General features: G+C 33.2%; 1 protein-coding gene across 1 annotated transcript; it reads left to right on the forward strand.

The window, feature by feature from the left end:
• The first annotated feature begins 1,638 nt into the window (after positions 1-1,638).
• Positions 1,639-18,991, forward strand: LOC123690852 (kinesin heavy chain). The gene is made up of 19 exons (XM_045634932.1): positions 1,639-1,959; positions 2,904-3,075; positions 3,157-3,300; positions 3,391-3,534; positions 3,691-3,815; positions 3,901-4,154; positions 4,242-4,350; positions 4,479-4,613; positions 5,667-5,839; positions 7,367-7,556; positions 7,683-7,973; positions 8,420-8,581; positions 8,972-9,138; positions 11,673-11,774; positions 13,930-14,047; positions 14,220-14,447; positions 14,738-14,852; positions 15,220-15,327; positions 16,479-18,991. The coding sequence occupies exons 1-19, from the start codon at positions 1,813-1,815 to the stop codon at positions 16,487-16,489; spliced, it is 2,895 nt and encodes a 964-aa protein (XP_045490888.1). The 5' UTR covers positions 1,639-1,812; the 3' UTR covers positions 16,490-18,991.
• Positions 18,992-19,249: the final 258 nt, after the last annotated feature.

Here is a 19,249-nt window from a genome sequence, read left to right on the forward strand (position 1 = left end):
TAGTATAGAAAAAAGTTTAAAGTGATGTCATTTCACATTAAATAAATATCGATTGTTTCAGTTTGTAGCCCTTTCAAAAAATATATTTGTACATACCGTATCTGACTACAAGTTAAAAAGAGACTATTTTTAAATTTCTATAGATATGGCAGCATAAGTTTTAAATTATGTTGACATATTTTCTCCCAAAATGATAGCTACAAATAGTCACTATTAGCCTATTAGGAGTCCAGTCTGTTTAAAGATCGCATCTATTTTTTACGCAATCTAGAAGAGCACAAAAATCTAAAAAAATGGAAACCTTAAAAAATCTTGTTTTATGTGCATAATAATTGCGTAAATGTTAGGGAAGAAAAAGATAGATATTATAATTATTCCCTCAGCCCCCGTAATCAATCGGGCCGCTCGGTGGTCAATCAAGTCAAGGTTATTGTATTTTTATCGATACGTGACTTTACCACTTTGTCAAGCACTAAGTATAAGCCTGTCACACTATTTTCTTTTTCATCCTAAAATAAAAAGGTGGAGGTTCTATGCTAAAAATTAATTTACCGAATATATGCAATAAATTATTTTAATTTTAATAATTATTAATTATTATCTTAATGTTGTAAAGAGATGCAGAAATATTTTATCGAAAGCAGTAAGTACTTTTTGGAATATTTACATTCTTCGCTCTGACACGCATGCGCATAGTGCTCTCGCGTTCGTATTCACGGCTGAATATTTTTTGTGTTTAGTGGATTTTTGGTCATTCCAATTTGTCTGACTGAATAAATATAATTTTGTAATAGTTATGTTGATAACATATTAAAAAATCAGACATTAAAAAATAAGTAAAGTTCATTTAATTTTGGTGGAGCTTTAAAGCGTCTGACTAAAGTTTTGGTCCATGAAAAGTGTCTGATACTTGCGATACCATTTGAGAATGATATTCTATAAAATATATCTAAAAATCAGCCATCTAAATTTAAGTAAAGTAACTCTTATTTTTAGTCACCTTTCTCACCTGGTACCTTCCCAGGTGTCACTGGGCAAACTTCACAAACCCGCAGGTATACAAAGTACACGAGACACTACTGAGAACTTAAAGTTTCATCTTTTAGAAAATAAGTTATGTCTTATCGCTCTGGGATCTTGGACTATTGTAGAAGTGCTCAGAGGTAAGTCAGGCAGGAGCACTTCAGTCATTAAATAAACTTTCATCGCAATATTAATTATTTTAAAAGATATATAAGAGAATCGAAATAAAATTCAAAAGCAGCCGTTCTTTATCGAATTCATTTATTCCATCAATTATTAACCCCATAATAAAAATAAATGTATTACATATTTATTATTTATTCAGTTTCTAGATGTTATTGTAGTGATACTAATACTAAAGAACGGCTGCTCGGCCCGAATGGTAGGATAAAAACACATTTAAACAAAGCATATACCCAGGAATACTGCAGCTTTGTGCTCATGAGAGAAATGAGTTAAAGAGTTGAAAAATTAAGGACGAACTACTCAGAAAAACTTAGTTATGAACGCACCTTTTACATATTATTATTATGTTTGTGGGTAGTAGTTGGCGACGAATCGATTTCTTCTTTTATGTTGGCAGCTCTTAATGACCAGCCAATAGAATAACAATTTCAGGCCTTTCTTCTTCAGAGAACATGGCCGACATTTAGGTACTGCTGTCATGAAGATTTCCCAGTGACAAATTTTAACTTTGTAGTTCTTCATGCACGGTTTTATGTTCCATTAACGTTTTATTTTTTGTAATTCCGTAGACCGTATTTAGTGTAAGCTTAATTGTTGTAAAATATGGCGGCTGATCGCGAAATAGCTGCTGAAGACAGCATTAGAGTCGTATGCCGATTTCGGCCACTCAATGACTCTGAAGAAAAAGCTGGTTCAAAATTTATTGTGAAATTTCCTTCAGGACCCGATGACAACTGCATTTCTATAGGGGTAAGTAAAACATTTAATGCGTGTATCAATATTGACTTCCTCTATCATCGCCCTAATTTAGACCATGATGACTAATACATTACGGCTGGTGTTCACCTGCTACGAAATGGCCTTTCTTTTTTATTCCGCTTGGTTGATTATGATCGCAATAGTGAAAATTTGAAGATTCCCGATGTGTTTGACGCAATGTTAGAGTGAGAATCCTTTTCTGTCGAAAATCAATACAAATAGTTTTCCGACCTTGACCTGAGAATTCTTAGGATTGTAAGTCTTTAAATAATTTGTCCATTGTTTACTTTATATTTTAAAAACAAACAATAATCTTATAGATTATTTCGAAAACAGTAGGTGTTAAATGGTAGAAAATAAATTTCTTTTTTTTATTTTTACAGCAAGTAAAATGAGTTTGAAGTGATATGTACATATATAAATTATTGTAGAATTATTTATTTATTATTGGAACGAAGTTCCTCATGTTTCATAGTTTCGCTAAAACTGAACTCTTATACAACAAATACTTAAATTAAGATAAAGATATTTTTTAAATTTTAATGAATTACTATAATATACATTAGTAATTATCTTGTGTATAGGTAATTATATTATACAATAGGTACAATATTTCCTTTTTTTTTTTACATAATCAATATACTCTTACTGAATTTACTTTTCATTTTCCAATAAGAATTCATCTAACCTTGCAGTAGGTAGGTACATTAAAAATATCCATGTTATTTTGATTTTGGAACTATACTTTATTCAATATGGTTTTCTCAATTAACTTTGTGAGATTCATTAAATTTGTCTAGATTATAATATTATGATAAGTACAAATGGTGTTCAATATGTAACTAATTGCTGAAAAATAATCATTATAAATATCATTTAATTTATGAATATGATATGCTATTTATTTATCATTATTTAAAAATTTATTGTTTTAGGGTAAAGTATATTTGTTTGACAAAGTATTTAAGCCTAATGCAACACAAGAGAAAGTGTACAATGAGGCTGCAAAAAGCATTGTATCAGATGTGCTGGCTGGATATAATGGTACTATATTCGCCTATGGACAGACAAGTTCCGGAAAGACTCACACAATGGAAGGTGTCATAGGTATGTCTCATTATAAATATGGAAAAACCTATAAGTCCCAACAATTGATATAAAACACTAACAAACATTTTTATTTCACAGGGGATCCAGGAAAACAGGGTATAATACCACGGATAGTCAACGATATATTCAATCACATCTATGCAATGGAAGAAAATCTTGAGTTTCACATAAAAGTTTCATATTTTGAAATTTATATGGACAAAATCAGAGATTTACTAGATGGTAATGTATAACTTTTTGAATAATTATATAACCATATGCTAATAACTGTGTTTAAATGGATGTAGTCTAATATCAAACTTTTATTTGCAGTTTCAAAGGTGAACCTCAGTGTACATGAAGATAAAAACAGAGTCCCATTTGTAAAAGGTGCTACAGAGAGATTTGTGTCAAGTCCAGAAGAAGTATTTGAAGTTATAGAAGAAGGAAAATCAAATAGACACATTGCAGTTACAAGTAAGTTTTATGTTTAGAAAACAGCATTGTTTTATGTTTTTTACATTGTTATTGTTAGCTTTCTTTGTGGAAATATATTAATCAAATTGTAAATTGAAATAATATGTTTCTTAAATTTGAAAATAATATTCTACCATTTTCTTTTTATATTTACAGACATGAACGAACACTCATCTAGATCTCATTCAGTCTTCCTGATTAATGTTAAACAAGAAAACTTAGAAAATCAAAAGAAATTGTCAGGAAAACTATATCTTGTGGACTTGGCTGGTTCAGAAAAGGTAGGCCATTAAATTTAATGGCATTAATTTGTATAACTTGTGATTGATGATTGCTTGATATTGCTAATAAATATTTACTTTGTAGGTGTCTAAAACTGGTGCTGAAGGTACTGTGCTTGATGAAGCCAAAAATATTAACAAATCACTATCAGCATTGGGTAATGTTATATCTGCACTCGCTGATGGCAACAAATCCCACATTCCCTACAGAGATTCCAAATTGACTCGTATCCTACAAGAGTCACTTGGTGGTAACGCTAGAACCACTATTGTAATTTGCTGTTCCCCAGCATCCTTCAACGAGAGTGAAACTAAGAGTACATTGGACTTTGGTAAGAGGTAAGCAAAATATAATATATGGGATGATGTTAATTGTAATACCTTATGAATTTGATCACAATAATTAAATCACTAATTGTTTAACAGAGCGAAAACAGTCAAGAATGTTGTGTGTGTCAATGAGGAACTCACGGCTGAGGAATGGAAACGTCGCTATGAGAGGGAGAAGGAGAAGGTTGCAAGACTCAAAGGAAAGGTAAGGTGTCCTTGCAAACATTTTACATATGTAATTATTTTTATTAAATTTTTTTAACTTTATAATAAAACAAAAATTTACATTTTTTCCTTGTAATATATTTCTACTAATTGATGGTCTTATAATAGGTTGAGAAATTGGAGGCTGAAGTTAATCGCTGGAGGTCTGGAGAAACTGTACGGCCTGAGGAACAAGTCAACCTGGTTGAGATTGATGCTGCCACTCCGGTTACATCATTCATTGAAGAGAAACCCCCAGTTGCGGTAAGTCAATTCAAACAATAGTGACTTAATATATACAGTTATTTTATGAATGCACTCCCACTCAATCTGTTACTCATTGAGATTGTGTAATTATTCATTTATTGGCTGAAGTGTTTTATAAATCTGCATCTTAATAATATAGATAATGATCCACTATGTGGGTTTTTTTAGTTCTGAGAGTAAAAATCAGCTATCTCCATAATAACAATGTTAAAAATAGAAAGCAAGAGAAAATGTTCTTATAAATCAATTTAAATGTATGGATGATAATATAGCAAAAGCGTAAAACTGATTGAATCAATTTATCAAAGTAGAAAAAGAAAATAATTATCCTCAACTGAAAGATGGAAAAAATAGATCAAAAACACTTTGCCAGCTTTTAATGATGAGTCAGTATGTAGTTGTTAAAACCAGACGTAATATTCTAATCATTCCATTTGAACAAGTGGATTACTCAGTTCATTTATGCGATACTTTGCTGTGTATAATTCAATAATTGTGTGTACATGTTGTATGTTATGGTTGACAAAATTCATTGAAAAATGCATATTAGATATAAAAGGCTAGCTATCATTTTTATTCTAATAATATGTAATCTTTTATGTACATTCAAATTGGGGCGTAGCTAGGTTTCGTCGTAGATAGTATTTTCCATTTCTTTTAAATAAATAAATCCCACAATAGCATGTTCTTTACTATAAACTAAGCTGAACCACACTGTCTTTATATCTATAACCCACATGGAGATTCTTTACTGTCTTAACTAATCATAATATCTCACATGAAGATATTGAAATATACCTAGTTAATGATATTAAAAATTAAACTGCCATGCCACTTTCACTCAATTTTACTCAATTTTACCCAACATGCCACTTTCACTCAATTTTAATCAAAAATAATGTAGCATTCTGCTGGTGAAAGAATATTCAAACTTGCATAATATGCAGTTTGCAATCCCCAAACATAAAAAAATGTAATCCTTATTACAATATACCAATTGTAAATATTATAAGAAAAATTTGTTCCTTATATTTTTGTACTATTGTGTAGCCTGTCCCCGTGGCGGTGTCAAGCGCAGTGGAAGACGCGGCGATGCAAGGCAAGCTCGAAGCGCTATACCAGCAGCTGGATGACAAGGACGAAGAGATCAATCAGCACTCGCAGCTGGTTGAGAAGCTGAAGGAGCAAATGATGGAGCAGGAGGAACTCATTGCTTGCACAAGGTATTTAATTTACTTTGTACTCGGTTGTACTTTTAATTTATTAGGTCTTCTGATGTTGGAGAAATATTTTTATTTTAATTTTGTACATGTCTATCCAAAAGTTTGTAAGCATTGAAAGCATCATGATTATAAAGCGGTTTACAATTATCACAAACAAACTTATTTATTGCTAAAGGTTACTAGAAAGTATAGGGCCTATTTAGTACATGACCTGAGTTGCAGTGGTTGCTATTGTATAATATGCTCCTGAAAAGTTAAAAAGGTGTAACCTATTTTTAAGAGAATGTTGCAATTTCTGTTGTAGCACAGAAGAATAACTAGTAGCTACGAGTATGCGGAGATAGATAGGCCTGGTTGTAGTTAAACATAAATATAAACAATAAATAAAAAAACATGAGTCATGCAAAATGTCATAATACAATAATATGTATCACATTCTATTAAAAAATACTACAATAATTTCACTTCATACATACCTGAATACAGAAACAGATCTCTTAAATTATGTAATATGAATATAAACAACTCGTAATGTTGCTCTCTATTGCACATACCAACATTATGGACTTATTAATGTATGATAGCTTATTACTTATGTACTAATTATGTCTATGACATGATTATGAATGACTGACTATAACTTAAAAAAAAATAGAACATGCAGTGTAAATAATGGCTTTAATACACGTAAACCAATGTAACTATTTTGTTTATATCTATCATACATTGCATATTTACCTAAAAAACTAAGGGGTTAGAATGAGTTATCATCATACAAGTCTCCAGTACTAATTTATTTCAATTTCTGTAAAACAACGCTAATAACATCATTTTTATTTAATTTTAACAAGGCTAGGTAATAAATAAGACATAATGTTTCATTAAAATTTTTCACGTGAATGCACATCAACGCTAATGCGTATTGTAGCAATAAATTTCGTAGCAAAAAAAGCAAATTGCACCATTTATTGATAACATGTCATGATGATAATCTGCATTATCAACAACGAAAATGTTTATAAATTTCATTCAGAAAATTTTAAGGAACAGATGATAATGCATAATTGATTAAATTACTAATTAATTAGTTTTGTCAAAAACATAATGTTCATAGTAATATTATAAATTACTAAATAATTAGTTATGTCAAAAAATAAAGTTCATAGTAATATGAATAGTATGCCTATTATTCATTATATTATATCATGCACTATTTACTCCAGTGGATTGCTTCATTCATATCTGTAGTATTCATTGTTTATGAATTCAAATAAATGTTGATAAATATATTATGTGGCTTATAATTCCTTCATGTCTTATGTTTGATGATATTATATGGGTCACTTGTCATGTTTAGGTAATTTGGAATGTTTGTAAACATAACAACTAATCTAACTAGGATGAAGAAAGGGTGCTATATTTAGTATTCTACTTGGTGAAGCTTTTCAATCAGCACCATTACCAAAATGCTCCCTTGCTCTGTCATAAAAAAATATCAGCACTTATCCAAACAAATTTCCGATACAGACGCGACTTCGAAGCGCTGCAAGGCGACATGAACCGCATCCAGCAAGAGAACGAGGCGGCCAAGGAGGAGGTGAAGGAAGTGCTGCAGGCGCTCGAGGAGCTCGCCGTCAACTACGACCAGAAGTCGCAGGAGGTTGACAGCAAGAGCCGCGAGTGCGACCAGCTCTCGGAGGACTTGCAATCTAAACAAGTGCGTTAACTTATGATGCACTTTATACTCATAAATGTACAACTGATTGGGTTGATCAACAGTTTTTCTAAAAATAGTAGTATAATGTTTTTTTTTTTAATAAACTATTGTTTTTCTTCGTGACAGAGCGCCTTGACAACAGCAACAGCCGAACTCCAGCAGCTACGCGATCTCTCTGCCCATCAACGTAAACGAATTGCCGAACTTCTAACTAACCTCTTACGGGATCTGTCCGAAATCGGAGCGGCCGTGGGAGGATCAGAACTTGACTTCAAACTCAACGTGGACACTGTTGGAAAACTAGAAGAGGAATTCACTGTGGCCAGACTGCACATTAGCAAAATGAAGAGTGAGGTTAAAAACATTGTGCAACGCTGCCACTCGCTCGAAACCGCTAATATCGACGCTAACCAGAAGGTCAGTGCATAGTCGTTAATTACCACTTCAACATGCAATAGTAATTATTATGATTAAATTGTTTGGCTCACCTTTCTTTCTAATTGTTTTGAATTTTGTCTTACATTTTGAAAGTATAAACTTTGAGCTGTATTCTTAATTAATTAATATAATTTTGGTTTTCTTCTGAATATCTTTTATAATAGTAACGAACTTTGTATATATATTTGTTTTAGGGATAGCAATATAATAGCATAGAAATAGAGGAAATTATAATATGCAGTCAAATGTAAATTCCAAGCATAACATTGTTTGATAATAGAATTCGACATGCTTCTTCGACGACATAAAGACACGCGACGCCTTAATCGATATTGTATAATATTTTTGACTTAACATCTCTCAAAATATTTTTATGTTAAGTATGATATGTTCAGTTTAATAATGTTTAAAAACTTTTTATGTAGATCGAAGAGTACGAGCGCTCGTTGGGCGAATGTCGTCTCCTCATCTCGCAGCATGAGGCGCGTTGTGCCTCGCTCGCCGAGTCGATGCGTGAGGCTGAAAACAAGAAACGACAGCTCGAAGAGGCCGCAGACGCTTTGCGGGAGGAGTGTGCTCGTTTGCAGGTAATTTCTTTGCAATCAATCATTGCATATTTTTTTTATGAAATTTAATAGTTACAGAAATAGCAATTATATAGAGATTTCTTTTTCTTCAGTTTATTTTCTAAGATTATTGCATAAATCTTTTTGTGGGTTGATTTTCCAATCCCGATAAATTTCAAGTAATTTTTTGATGTATTTTAAAAAAATATCATTGTGGTATTTGAGTCATATTGAACAAGCTGTGTAAAACAACATTTGAAAGAATTTATAATATATTTGACAAATTTATATATATTTGACATTGAAAAGTTTTGTATTGCATGATTTAAATAATAATAAAGTTATCTGCTAATATAGAATATTGCATGTTTTCGTTATAAATGTTATTCGCATTTTGATGCACGCGTGCAGGCGGCGGAGCGCGTGCAGCTGGCGGCGGCGGAGCAGCGCGCGGACTCGCAGGTGCGCGCGGCGCTGGAGGCGCAGCTCGAGCAGCTGCGCGCCTCACACGCCACGCAGCTGGCCGCGCTGCGCGACGAGCTCGCCGCGCTGCAGCGCCAGCACCAGGAGCTCAAGGAGTCAGTACACACACATACACTATACATCACACACTATAGATACTCGTTTGTGTGCTACATACACTTGTGTTATATACCGTGCTAATAGAGTACTTTCAAATTTCAAAGATTGTATATGAATCTGGTTTTATTGAATAGGTTGGGAGAATTTGGAAGCATTGATATAAATATTGTGTTTAGTCCATTGAATAAAAAGTTCTAGAGTGCGTGAGTTAGTAACGTAAGATGTTTCTTCGGAAACATGTCAAGAGTCCCTAGGTAATAAACATACTAAAACCCCGGGACACTAGGAGGAGCCCCGGAGTGGGGGGAGGGGGAAAAGGTCCATTTTTTTCATTTTACGCTTAAATGTCAAAAACGGTACATGTTAGAGAAAAACTTTCAAGGAAAAGTTGAAAGGCCATAAAATTATCTACAAGTTGTACCTAAATCATTTTTTCCTATATCCTAAAGTTTCTGAGTTACACGCAGTAAAAAATGATTTTGGCTCAAACAATTTCCCCATACGATCAAAAAATATTTCTTTCTTCCAAAAAAACTCAAATGTGCAACTTGTGACCGGTACTGATAGATTGCTCTTAATTAGGTCTATAATTGGTAAAATAAACACATTCCTCCATGGAAGCCTTTAGGAGGAATCGATTGTCAAAATATTATATTAGGGTAGTTTGAGTTACTGAACTTGATCTTTTTATTTTTTTCTTCCAAAAAACTCAAAAGTGCAACTTTTGACCGATACAGATAGATTGCTCATAATTAGGTCTATCATTGATAAAAATACCAGAATCCACCACGGAGGCCTTTACGGGGAATTGAATTTTATTAGGGTAGTTACGATACTTGAACTTTTTATTTTTTTTCTTCCAAAAAACTCAAATGTGCAACTTGTGACTGGTACTGATAGATTGCTCTTAATTAGGTCTATAATTAGTAAAATAAACACATTCCTCCATGGAAGCCTTTAGGAGGAATCGATTGTCAAAATATTATAGGTAGTTTGAGTTACTGAACTTGATCTTTTTATTTTTTTCTTCCAAAAAACTCAAAAGTGCAACTTTTGACCGATACAGATAGATTGCTCATAATTAGGTCTATCATTGATAAAAATACCAGAATCCACCACGGAGGCCTTTACGGGGAATTGAATTTTATTAGGGTAGTTACGATACTTGAACTTTTTATTTTTTTTCTTCCAAAAAACTCAAAAGTGCAACTTGTGACCGGTACTGATAGATTGCTCTTAATTAGGTCTATCATTGATAAAATAAACACATTCCTCCATGGAAGCCTTTAGGAGGAATCGATTGACAAAATATTATATTAGGGTAGTTTGAGTTACTGAACTTGATCTTTTTATTTTTTCTTCCAAAAAACTCAAATGTGCAACTTGTGACCGGTATTGATAGATTGCTCTTAATTAGGTCTGTAATTGGTAAAATAAACACATTCCTCCATGGAAGCCTTTAGGAGGAATCGATTGTCAAAATATTACATTAGGGTAGTTTGAGTTACTGAACATGATCTTTTTATTTTTTTCTTCCAAAAAACTCAAAAGTGCAACTTGTGACCGGTACAGATGAATTGCTCATAATTAGGTCTATCATTGATAAAAATACCAGATTCCACCACGGAGGCCTTTACGGGGAATTGAATTTTATTAGGGTAGTTACGATACTTGAACTTTTTATTTTTTTTCTTCCAAAAAACTCAAATGTGCAACTTGTGACTGGTACTGATAGATTGCTTTTAATTAGGTCTATAATTAGTAAAATAAACACATTCCTCCATGGAAGCCTTTAGGAGGAATCGATTGTCAAAATATTATATTAGGGTAGTTTGAGTTACTGAACTTGATTTTTTTTATTTTTTTCTTCCAAAAAACTCAAAAGTGCAACTTGTGACCGGTACAGATAGATTGCTCATAATTAGGTCTATCATTGATAAAAAAAACAGATTCCACCATGGAGGCGTTTAGGAGGTATTGAATTTATTAGAGTAGTTAGGTAAAATAAAAAGCTTTAGAATTTTTCACATTTCATGGGATGAAGCTCGAAAACGGCTGCGAATATAAAAAAATGATTTAGGTACAACTTGTAGATAATTTTATGGCCTTTCAACTTTTCCTTGAAAGTTTTTCTCTAACATGTACCGTTTTTGAGATTTAAGCGAAAAATGAAAAAAATGGACCTTTTCCCCCCTCCCCCCACTCTGGGGCTCCTCCTAGTGTCCCGGGGTTTTAGTATGTTTATTACCTAGGGACTCTTGACATGTTTCCGAAGAAACATCTTACTTTACTAACTCACGCACTCTAGACCCCCCTTGGAGGGACTCATTCAATGGACTAGTTGTGATAATAATTGTAAATTTATTTATTTATGTTCGAAAAACAAATTAAAATGGTCTTAATTGGGCATATAATTTTCGTAAAATCCATCAGCTGATTATAACATAGTTGTTATTATTTATTATTTAATAGCAATGAACTTCTACTTTCTAGACAATATGTTTAATGATCGTAATTCAATTGTCAACAGTACATACCAGGAGTTGACGCTGGCCAGACAGCAACTGCAGGACGACTACGAGAAGTTGAAACGCGAGGAGGCCGACAAGTCCGCCAAGCTCAAGGAACTCATGTTAGTGTCACGTTCACCGCGCCGTAATCTAGACAAGGCCGAAAAGGAGGTCGCTAACCAGCAAATGTTGCTCAAGGACGACTTCCGGGACTTTATCATGTCCCCGAAGAGGGACAAGATGGGTTTCCATTACGACATGGGCCTAGATATCAAGGCTTCGGCCAGGGAGGAAAAGTCGCTCTCGGCAATCTCTAAAGTCCCCCGCCATACCTGCAACATCCATCCCCTCCAGTTACATTTACTTATATCCGTTACCATGATACTCCTTACCCACCGATACCCACAAATTGTTGTTTTGGTTTAAGCTCGATGGCTTGTTTTCTGTGATAATATCATGGGTCTCTTAACATTTCGTTCATTACATTTATTTTACATTTACATTGTTTATTGACACTACTGCAACCTTAATTCATTTAAAAGAGATCCATGAACACCATGTTTAACTCATTAACGCTTTTCTCTCTCGTCGCGACTGTCTTATATTGAATCGGCAATAACACAAATTAGATTAATAGAAAATGCATGTGAGACAGTTGCGAACGGGTGTAACGAAATTATTTTAAGAATACTAATTTATATTTTTTTACGCATTTTAATCGCTTCGCTTTGAAGTTCGTCGTGAGTCATAAGTCTAGTCGAACAAATAAATTAGGAAAGTTATTTATCAACTAAAATGCTTAACGTAGTTATTAATAATTAGCATGTTTGATTTTTTGTTGTTTGTTATTGTGAATTAAGCATGGAGAAAGTATATAATGATAATAATAAGTAGATCTAAATATTGGTTCATTAGACGTAAATGTTTGAAAGTAGGCTCGTTGTTGTCGTTATTTAAGTGTTTTCCAATCCGTGGTTGTCTTTTAAAGAAACATTCGTCTTTTAACGAAATATTTCTTGTTGTAATTACTATTAGTCATTTTAAACGCTTTACGTTTTAAAGGAAATTCGAATAAATATTATTTACATGAATAAATTATTAGGAAATTTTTTGAGAAAACTCAAAATGCACAAAACAGCGGTGTACTGAGTTTAAACTATTATTGAGTTATATTTCTTGGGTACTTGTAAATAATACATATGTAAATAATATCAAACATAATGTTATAAAGAGATTTCAAATTAGAATATTTTTAATAAAATATTTTTCTACCACATGTGGCGACCATCAGTTTTAACACTTCACTTAGATAAACTTAGGCATTATTTTTTATCAAACCAAAGATTAAAATATAGTTTTGTAGTTAGGATTATATAGTAACTATCATATTTTTTGAAGTATTAATAAAACGAGGACAAGAATACTTAACCCTCCTAGATGAATAGAATAAGCAATCCTAGAGATAAATAAATGAAGAGTGCATTTATAAGCATTTCAAATCGTAATAGTTCATTCCAAGTATTGCATTTACGTATTGGCATCATACATACTTCAATTTTTTTTTCATAGTGCATGATCACTTCATCCATTCCAATGATTTTTCCACGATTTTGTATTAAAATTGCATTTATGTTGTTCCTAGAATCCATATCACTTCCTTAGTCTGCACTCAAATGCCGAAGAGTGATTGTTGCCTCAATATTTACAAGTTGCGAATTTGTGCAAATGGTGAAAAAAAAAAATTATGATTGGCATTAATATTACAAGTTTGCACAAAGTTTCGACTTCTTAACGATGTAGTTAAATGACAATTTAATCTAGAAAAATATGAAACACCAAAACCCTAGTACAAGTATTTCTAGATTGGATTGTTCACGTTATGATTAATCAATATAATAAACTGACTTGTGATACAAATATTTATACAAACAATAATCTTAGTTGGTGTAAGTAAAAGTTACATGTAGTGCAAGGTCTTGTAACGCCTCGCTTTTTTATATTTTTTAAGTTATCATTTTATTCCGCACGTATCCCATTCATATTCATACTGCCGGGGGTTGGCATTTTCTGAGAAAATGGCCTAAGAGCGATACGTGACATAATATGGATGGGTGCGTGCAGGAAGATATCTCACTTTGCAGGTAAATTTTATCATTTTTAACCAAAATTCTATAATGTCGGAAATCTAATACCAGTAGCATTATTTCATTAACAAATCATTTAATTATTTAAAATAGTTTGCCTTTTATAATATTAAAACGAAACTTTATCTCGCAGTCAAAGCGTGGAGCGACGCGAACAAGCCCGCGCCGATCTCAAAGGACTGGAAGACACTGTGGCTAAGGAGTTGCAGACATTGCACAACCTACGAAAACTATTTGTTCAAGACTTGCAGGTAAGATATCATGTTTAATTTGAAATATATATTTGTTTAACATTAGATGTACATAATATTAAAAGCACGATGATAAGAATATACCTGCAAGATAAGTCATGAATAAATATACATTTATTTTGAACATCAAATTAGTTTTTATGCCTTTCTAATATCCGTATTTATAACACAGGCAAGAATAAAGAAATCGACGAACTCGGAAGAAGGCGCCGAGGAGGAGGGCGGCTCGCTAGCGCAGAAGCAGAAGATCTCGTTCCTGGAGAACAACCTGGAGCAGCTGACGAAGGTGCACAAGCAGCTGGTGCGCGACAACGCGGACCTGCGCTGCGAGCTGCCCAAGCTCGAGAAGCGGTTGAGGGCCACTATGGAGAGGGTCAAGGCGCTGGAGACTGCTCTCAAGGTACGCGGTTTTGTAACTAAATTATTTTTTCAGGGGATATGGAATATTTCAGCTTATTGGTCTTGTTATCCAGTAAATCTTACTGTTCAATATGAGCTGGATGTTAAGGTTTTGATAATACAAAATATCCGCTTTAGTACATTGAAAATTCTTAAAATAACTATATTTAAGATGGCAGAACTATATGTAAAAAATATTTACGTTATTTATTGGTTAAATATGTTTGTATCTTTAGAATTAGTTGGTAAATTAAGTTTCTTTTAATATACTAACCTCACCAAAAACAACAGGAGGCGAAGGAGGGCGCGATGCGCGACCGCAAGCGGTACCAGTTCGAGGTGGACAGGATCAAGGAGGCCGTGCGCGCCAAGAACCTCGCCAGACGGGGCGTGCAAGCACAAATTGGTGAGCAAAAGCACATTTTTATTTAATTTTGTGAATGTAATATTATCTTCTATTTTTATTTTATAACCGGAAAATTAATTTTTAATCGTCCGATCATCGGACGACTACTTGGTAGCATTTTTTTGTATGAGCATTCTGTCATATAATAAGTTTAATATAAAGAAAAAAATTGTCACTCCCACTTTAACATTTAAAGTTAAAGTGGGAGTTTATAATGGCAACAACTACTCTCCTATGGAAAATGGTATATTACACAAAAAAATGATCTAAACTGATCTACATCTATTTACACAAAAACCAATGACAATATATACATATACAAATTTTGTGTATATCAGTATATACTAATTAGTTGATCGTGTTCTAGCGAAACCGATCCGCGCTGGCGGCGGACACTTGGTGGGCGGCGGCGGTGTGGTGCGACCAGCGCCCGCACAGGACATGAAGAGGAAGAGCATCATTGTAGGCGCCAGGGGTGAGACACGCTTGTATTAGCTATTAATAACTCAGCCCCCGGAATCACAGACAAAATAGAAAATCTACTGTGTCGTGGTCCGATCGGGCCGCTCGGGGCTCAATGAGTTAATATAAATGTAGGGCGTAGGTTGTGGGTTTTTGAACAAGGGGGAAAATAAATGTAATTGTTTGTTATCTGATATATTAAAAATGACTATATTTTTAATATTTTATATCAATTATCAGTTGGGTTAAATTTCAATGACATATAAGATTTTTCACCTGAAAAATTCGTAGTAATATTAATGCTTTTATTAACTGTCGTTGTTTTTTCTTTTTGAGAAGTTAAAGTATTGCACGCCTCATAAGCGAAGCGTTGAGGTGGGTACTACTGTCACTTCGCGCAAAACATCTGATTTTTCAAACTTAAAATGTCTTTATGTATCATACATTGCACTTGTAAGATAATACATACACACACATATTAAGAAAAAACACTATTTTTAACATTCATGATATTTTTGATGTCATTTTTGTTATTTAAACTAGTTAAAAAACAGTTTAAAAAAGTTCTGTCTTGGACGTCCGTGTGTCTGTATGTGCGGAGGATTTTCTTGTTAACACGATAGCGACCGAAATACTTTACTAATCAAGTCTTTTTTTTTCTCTTACGCTTGAGTATGCTCAGGAATAGAACCCTTTCATTTTTCAGGGTCTGATTCGATGTGGTTTAATTGTTATTAAATAAACAAAAAAAAAATATCGACTGTTCTCCATAATTTTAGTATATCTATATATTATATTCTTTATTTTATTTTTATTTTTTTTTATATTTATAGTGTACTCAAAATTCACCATAATAAACTCGATTCTTTATACTATAAGCCAAGGTTTAAAAAAATAAGTTGGTAGTCAGTCCCTTAAACCTGCGCAGTTTCACATCTAGGTGGGGCCATAAGAAAAATAGCTCAATTATTACGGTACCGCTTTCTTTACTTTTCCAACTGTTTTATTTTATTTCTTTTTTATATTTATAGTCACGTACTCTTTATAAATAATCAATTTTATTGTAAAGGATGAGATTATGAGGCGTGCACTTTTGGATTTTCCAAACTATTTTTATTTATTTATGTGTTAAAACTAATTAAAATTAATTTTACAAAATTTCAGATGAGAGTTGAAGAGATAGCCGTTGCTTCGTAAAGAATCTAAAGTGAAAATTCATAGATGTATTTTTAAATAAGGCGGCAAAATCATTCTTGAAAAAAATAAAATTATTCTACTTACGTATTTATCAAAAGCCTAATAAGTAAGCTACACAGCAAAAAAATAACAAAAATATAGTAGTACTCATAAGGCTTAACATTTCGAGCTATTTAATCTTAATGTTAATAAGTGCACATGTTTAGAAATGGTTATAAGCTTCTTGCAAGTTTTCCATAATCCCATACTCATGTCGACAAATACAAAAGATATATTATGACGAATAGACTATGTTGTGCAGAAACTTTGCATCAGTTATTCCAGAGAACTCTAACTTTGTTCAAAGTATTACTTTTCTTCTGACTTGCGTCAACTTAAAGATTTTAGAAAAAGGATTCTATTGAAAATTTTATGAAATGACAAGTATTATATTTAGTTCCAATTAATTGCCTCTGTGCTAAATGAAATATTCTTAAATTAAGGGGTATCTTCTGGGAAGGAATGATATAAAGGTTTCATAATAACGTCAGTACAAAGATACCGAGCCAGTTACCAATCATTGGAGAACATCAAATGTGTATTTCATTTCTTCCCTGAAGATATATTTGATCTATATACCAGTATCTGAGAGGAACTGCTATAAGTTGTTTCAGAGACTCGCATGTGCTACCGCACAAAGAAAAAAAACTAAAAAAATTAAATAAAAAAGGATTTTCGTTAAAGTCATGTCTGTTGTGGCAAGTGTGGTGGCAAATGCATAACCCAGAGTGCATATTCAATGTGTAGTTCTAGTGTAAGCTTCTTTAATATATATTTTTATATATTGTGATAAGCGTTGTTATGCCGACATGTGAGCATTTAATAAGTTAACGAAACGAAGTATAGAACCGGTGAAATGGGTGATAACGTATCGACCGCGACTATTCAACAAACACGTACACGTATGACGCGCACAAATAAAGAATGGGAACGGATACAATTATTTACTTGTCTTCTCGACTCACTCTCTAGTCACATTATGGGGTACCAACTCGCGGAGCCCTTCCAATTCCGCCAATTTTAATCTTCAATCACATTTATTATACAGTTCGGTTGAAACAAAATGAATTTCTAATAGCTATATATCGGCTTACATTCTTTATTGATGCGAGTGATACAAAGATGACGAGCGTGTGTACCTAGGCGACTTGCTGCCATGAGCAAGTTCTCGGCCTCTAGGTTACGAACTGCGCCACAGAGCACGACACTTTAGTGGGCGATTTTTGTATTCCCGCGACGAATATGAAAATCACTTTCAACTAAAACATCTCATTTGTAATTTGAAAAAATAAATTGTTGCATAATAATAAATTTATCATAGTCACGTAGAAAGTTTTTGCAAATTACTAGTTATCATCCATGACACCTTATATACTAATCTTCAATACTGCGTCGTACATTTTCGCTTGTGAGCTGTGATGTTTTGTAGAAGGATTATCCATATCGCGTGTTTCGGTGGTAACAGTAGTCATTTAAAAACTCTTTCAAATAGAGCTTTCGTTGAAGTAGATTACACTTACAGTCTTAAAATTGCCAATAGTCTTACTACAATCTATGTATGCTTATGAATTACAATAAATGTGTTTAAAGTTTTTATTATGAATCGGTTTAGACGCCTGCGATTTGGTTAAAGTTCTCTATTTGCTTTTAAGATTCATTAGCTTCTTAGTAGATCTGTAACTTATGTAAGTACTTATGAAATAATCACGTCACGCAGTCTGAGGGTTGTTGCGGAGCGGACCGACGCCGAGTGCCCGCGCTGCGTCCCATTGGGAGTTATGGAACTATGGTCGACACATGTTCAGAAAACCAAAGATCAATCACAATCATTAGAGTTATTGTCCCGAGATTATTAATTACCAACTGAAATTTAATATAAGCCACGTTTTTTCGCTGAAAGGTTCCAAAGCTCCTTAATGTGTTGCAATACATTTATATTATTTAGGTGTAAAGTTTTAGTAAATTATTTCATACTTAAGTTAGATACTTGATTTTATTATATTTTATTTATTTTACTACATAAACCTAAATTATGTCGTTTTTTTCACTTTTGAAGTGTTGAACGTTTTTTTACATACCTCTATTTACAATGTTTTATAATCATGATGAAAACGCATATTCTTTCACTCGAAACTTGTTTTAAACGTCAACAGAGATGCATTCCGTGCGGAAAGCAGTTTCGTCTTTGTTGTAAATTAACTTTTGTTATAATATGTAGAGAAATAAGAGGCTATCCTCGGTTTCCATCGCCGATGCATCGACAGCTCAAACAGGGCGCGAGCCGCGCGGGCGAACCCCTAACCGAAAGGCTTGCCTTGCACCAAGTGATTTAGTTTATATCGACATCTTTTGTATGATGTATTTGATATATAGGAAATTCTCAAAACGAGTGTTTTCTTGATTTTTATTTATTATAAAAATAAAATATGAATTTAATTTGCTACAGTGTTTTTTATTTTACCTGCAACACTACTCAATCGATAAAATAAAATACGAATACACATTTTCATCACAAGAGCTAGAATAACACACACACGCACTACTTATTCGTCGTAGTACTATGTACGTAGTAAAATGTGCGAGGATGCCTAGCGTGGAATGTGTTTTTAAAAAACCAATCACATCGCTTAAGTTTGAAGCGATCATTGGTTATTTACAAACACATTTCTCGCTAGGCATCCTCGCACATTGTTGATGGA

Source organism: Colias croceus, chromosome 4, assembly GCF_905220415.1.
Source record: "Colias croceus chromosome 4, ilColCroc2.1".
In the NCBI taxonomy this organism is placed as follows: domain Eukaryota; kingdom Metazoa; phylum Arthropoda; class Insecta; order Lepidoptera; family Pieridae; genus Colias; species Colias croceus.

Coding starts and splice junctions, on each gene's coding strand:
- LOC123690852 (XM_045634932.1), top strand. CDS start 1,813: ATGGCGGCTGATCGCGAAATAGCTGCTGAAGACAGCATTAGAGTCGTA. Junction 3,301..3,390: donor AATCAGAGATTTACTAGATG/GTAATGTATAAC, acceptor TTTTATTTGCAG/TTTCAAAGGTGAACCTCAGT. Junction 14,048..14,219: donor TATTTGTTCAAGACTTGCAG/GTAAGATATCAT, acceptor TTTATAACACAG/GCAAGAATAAAGAAATCGAC.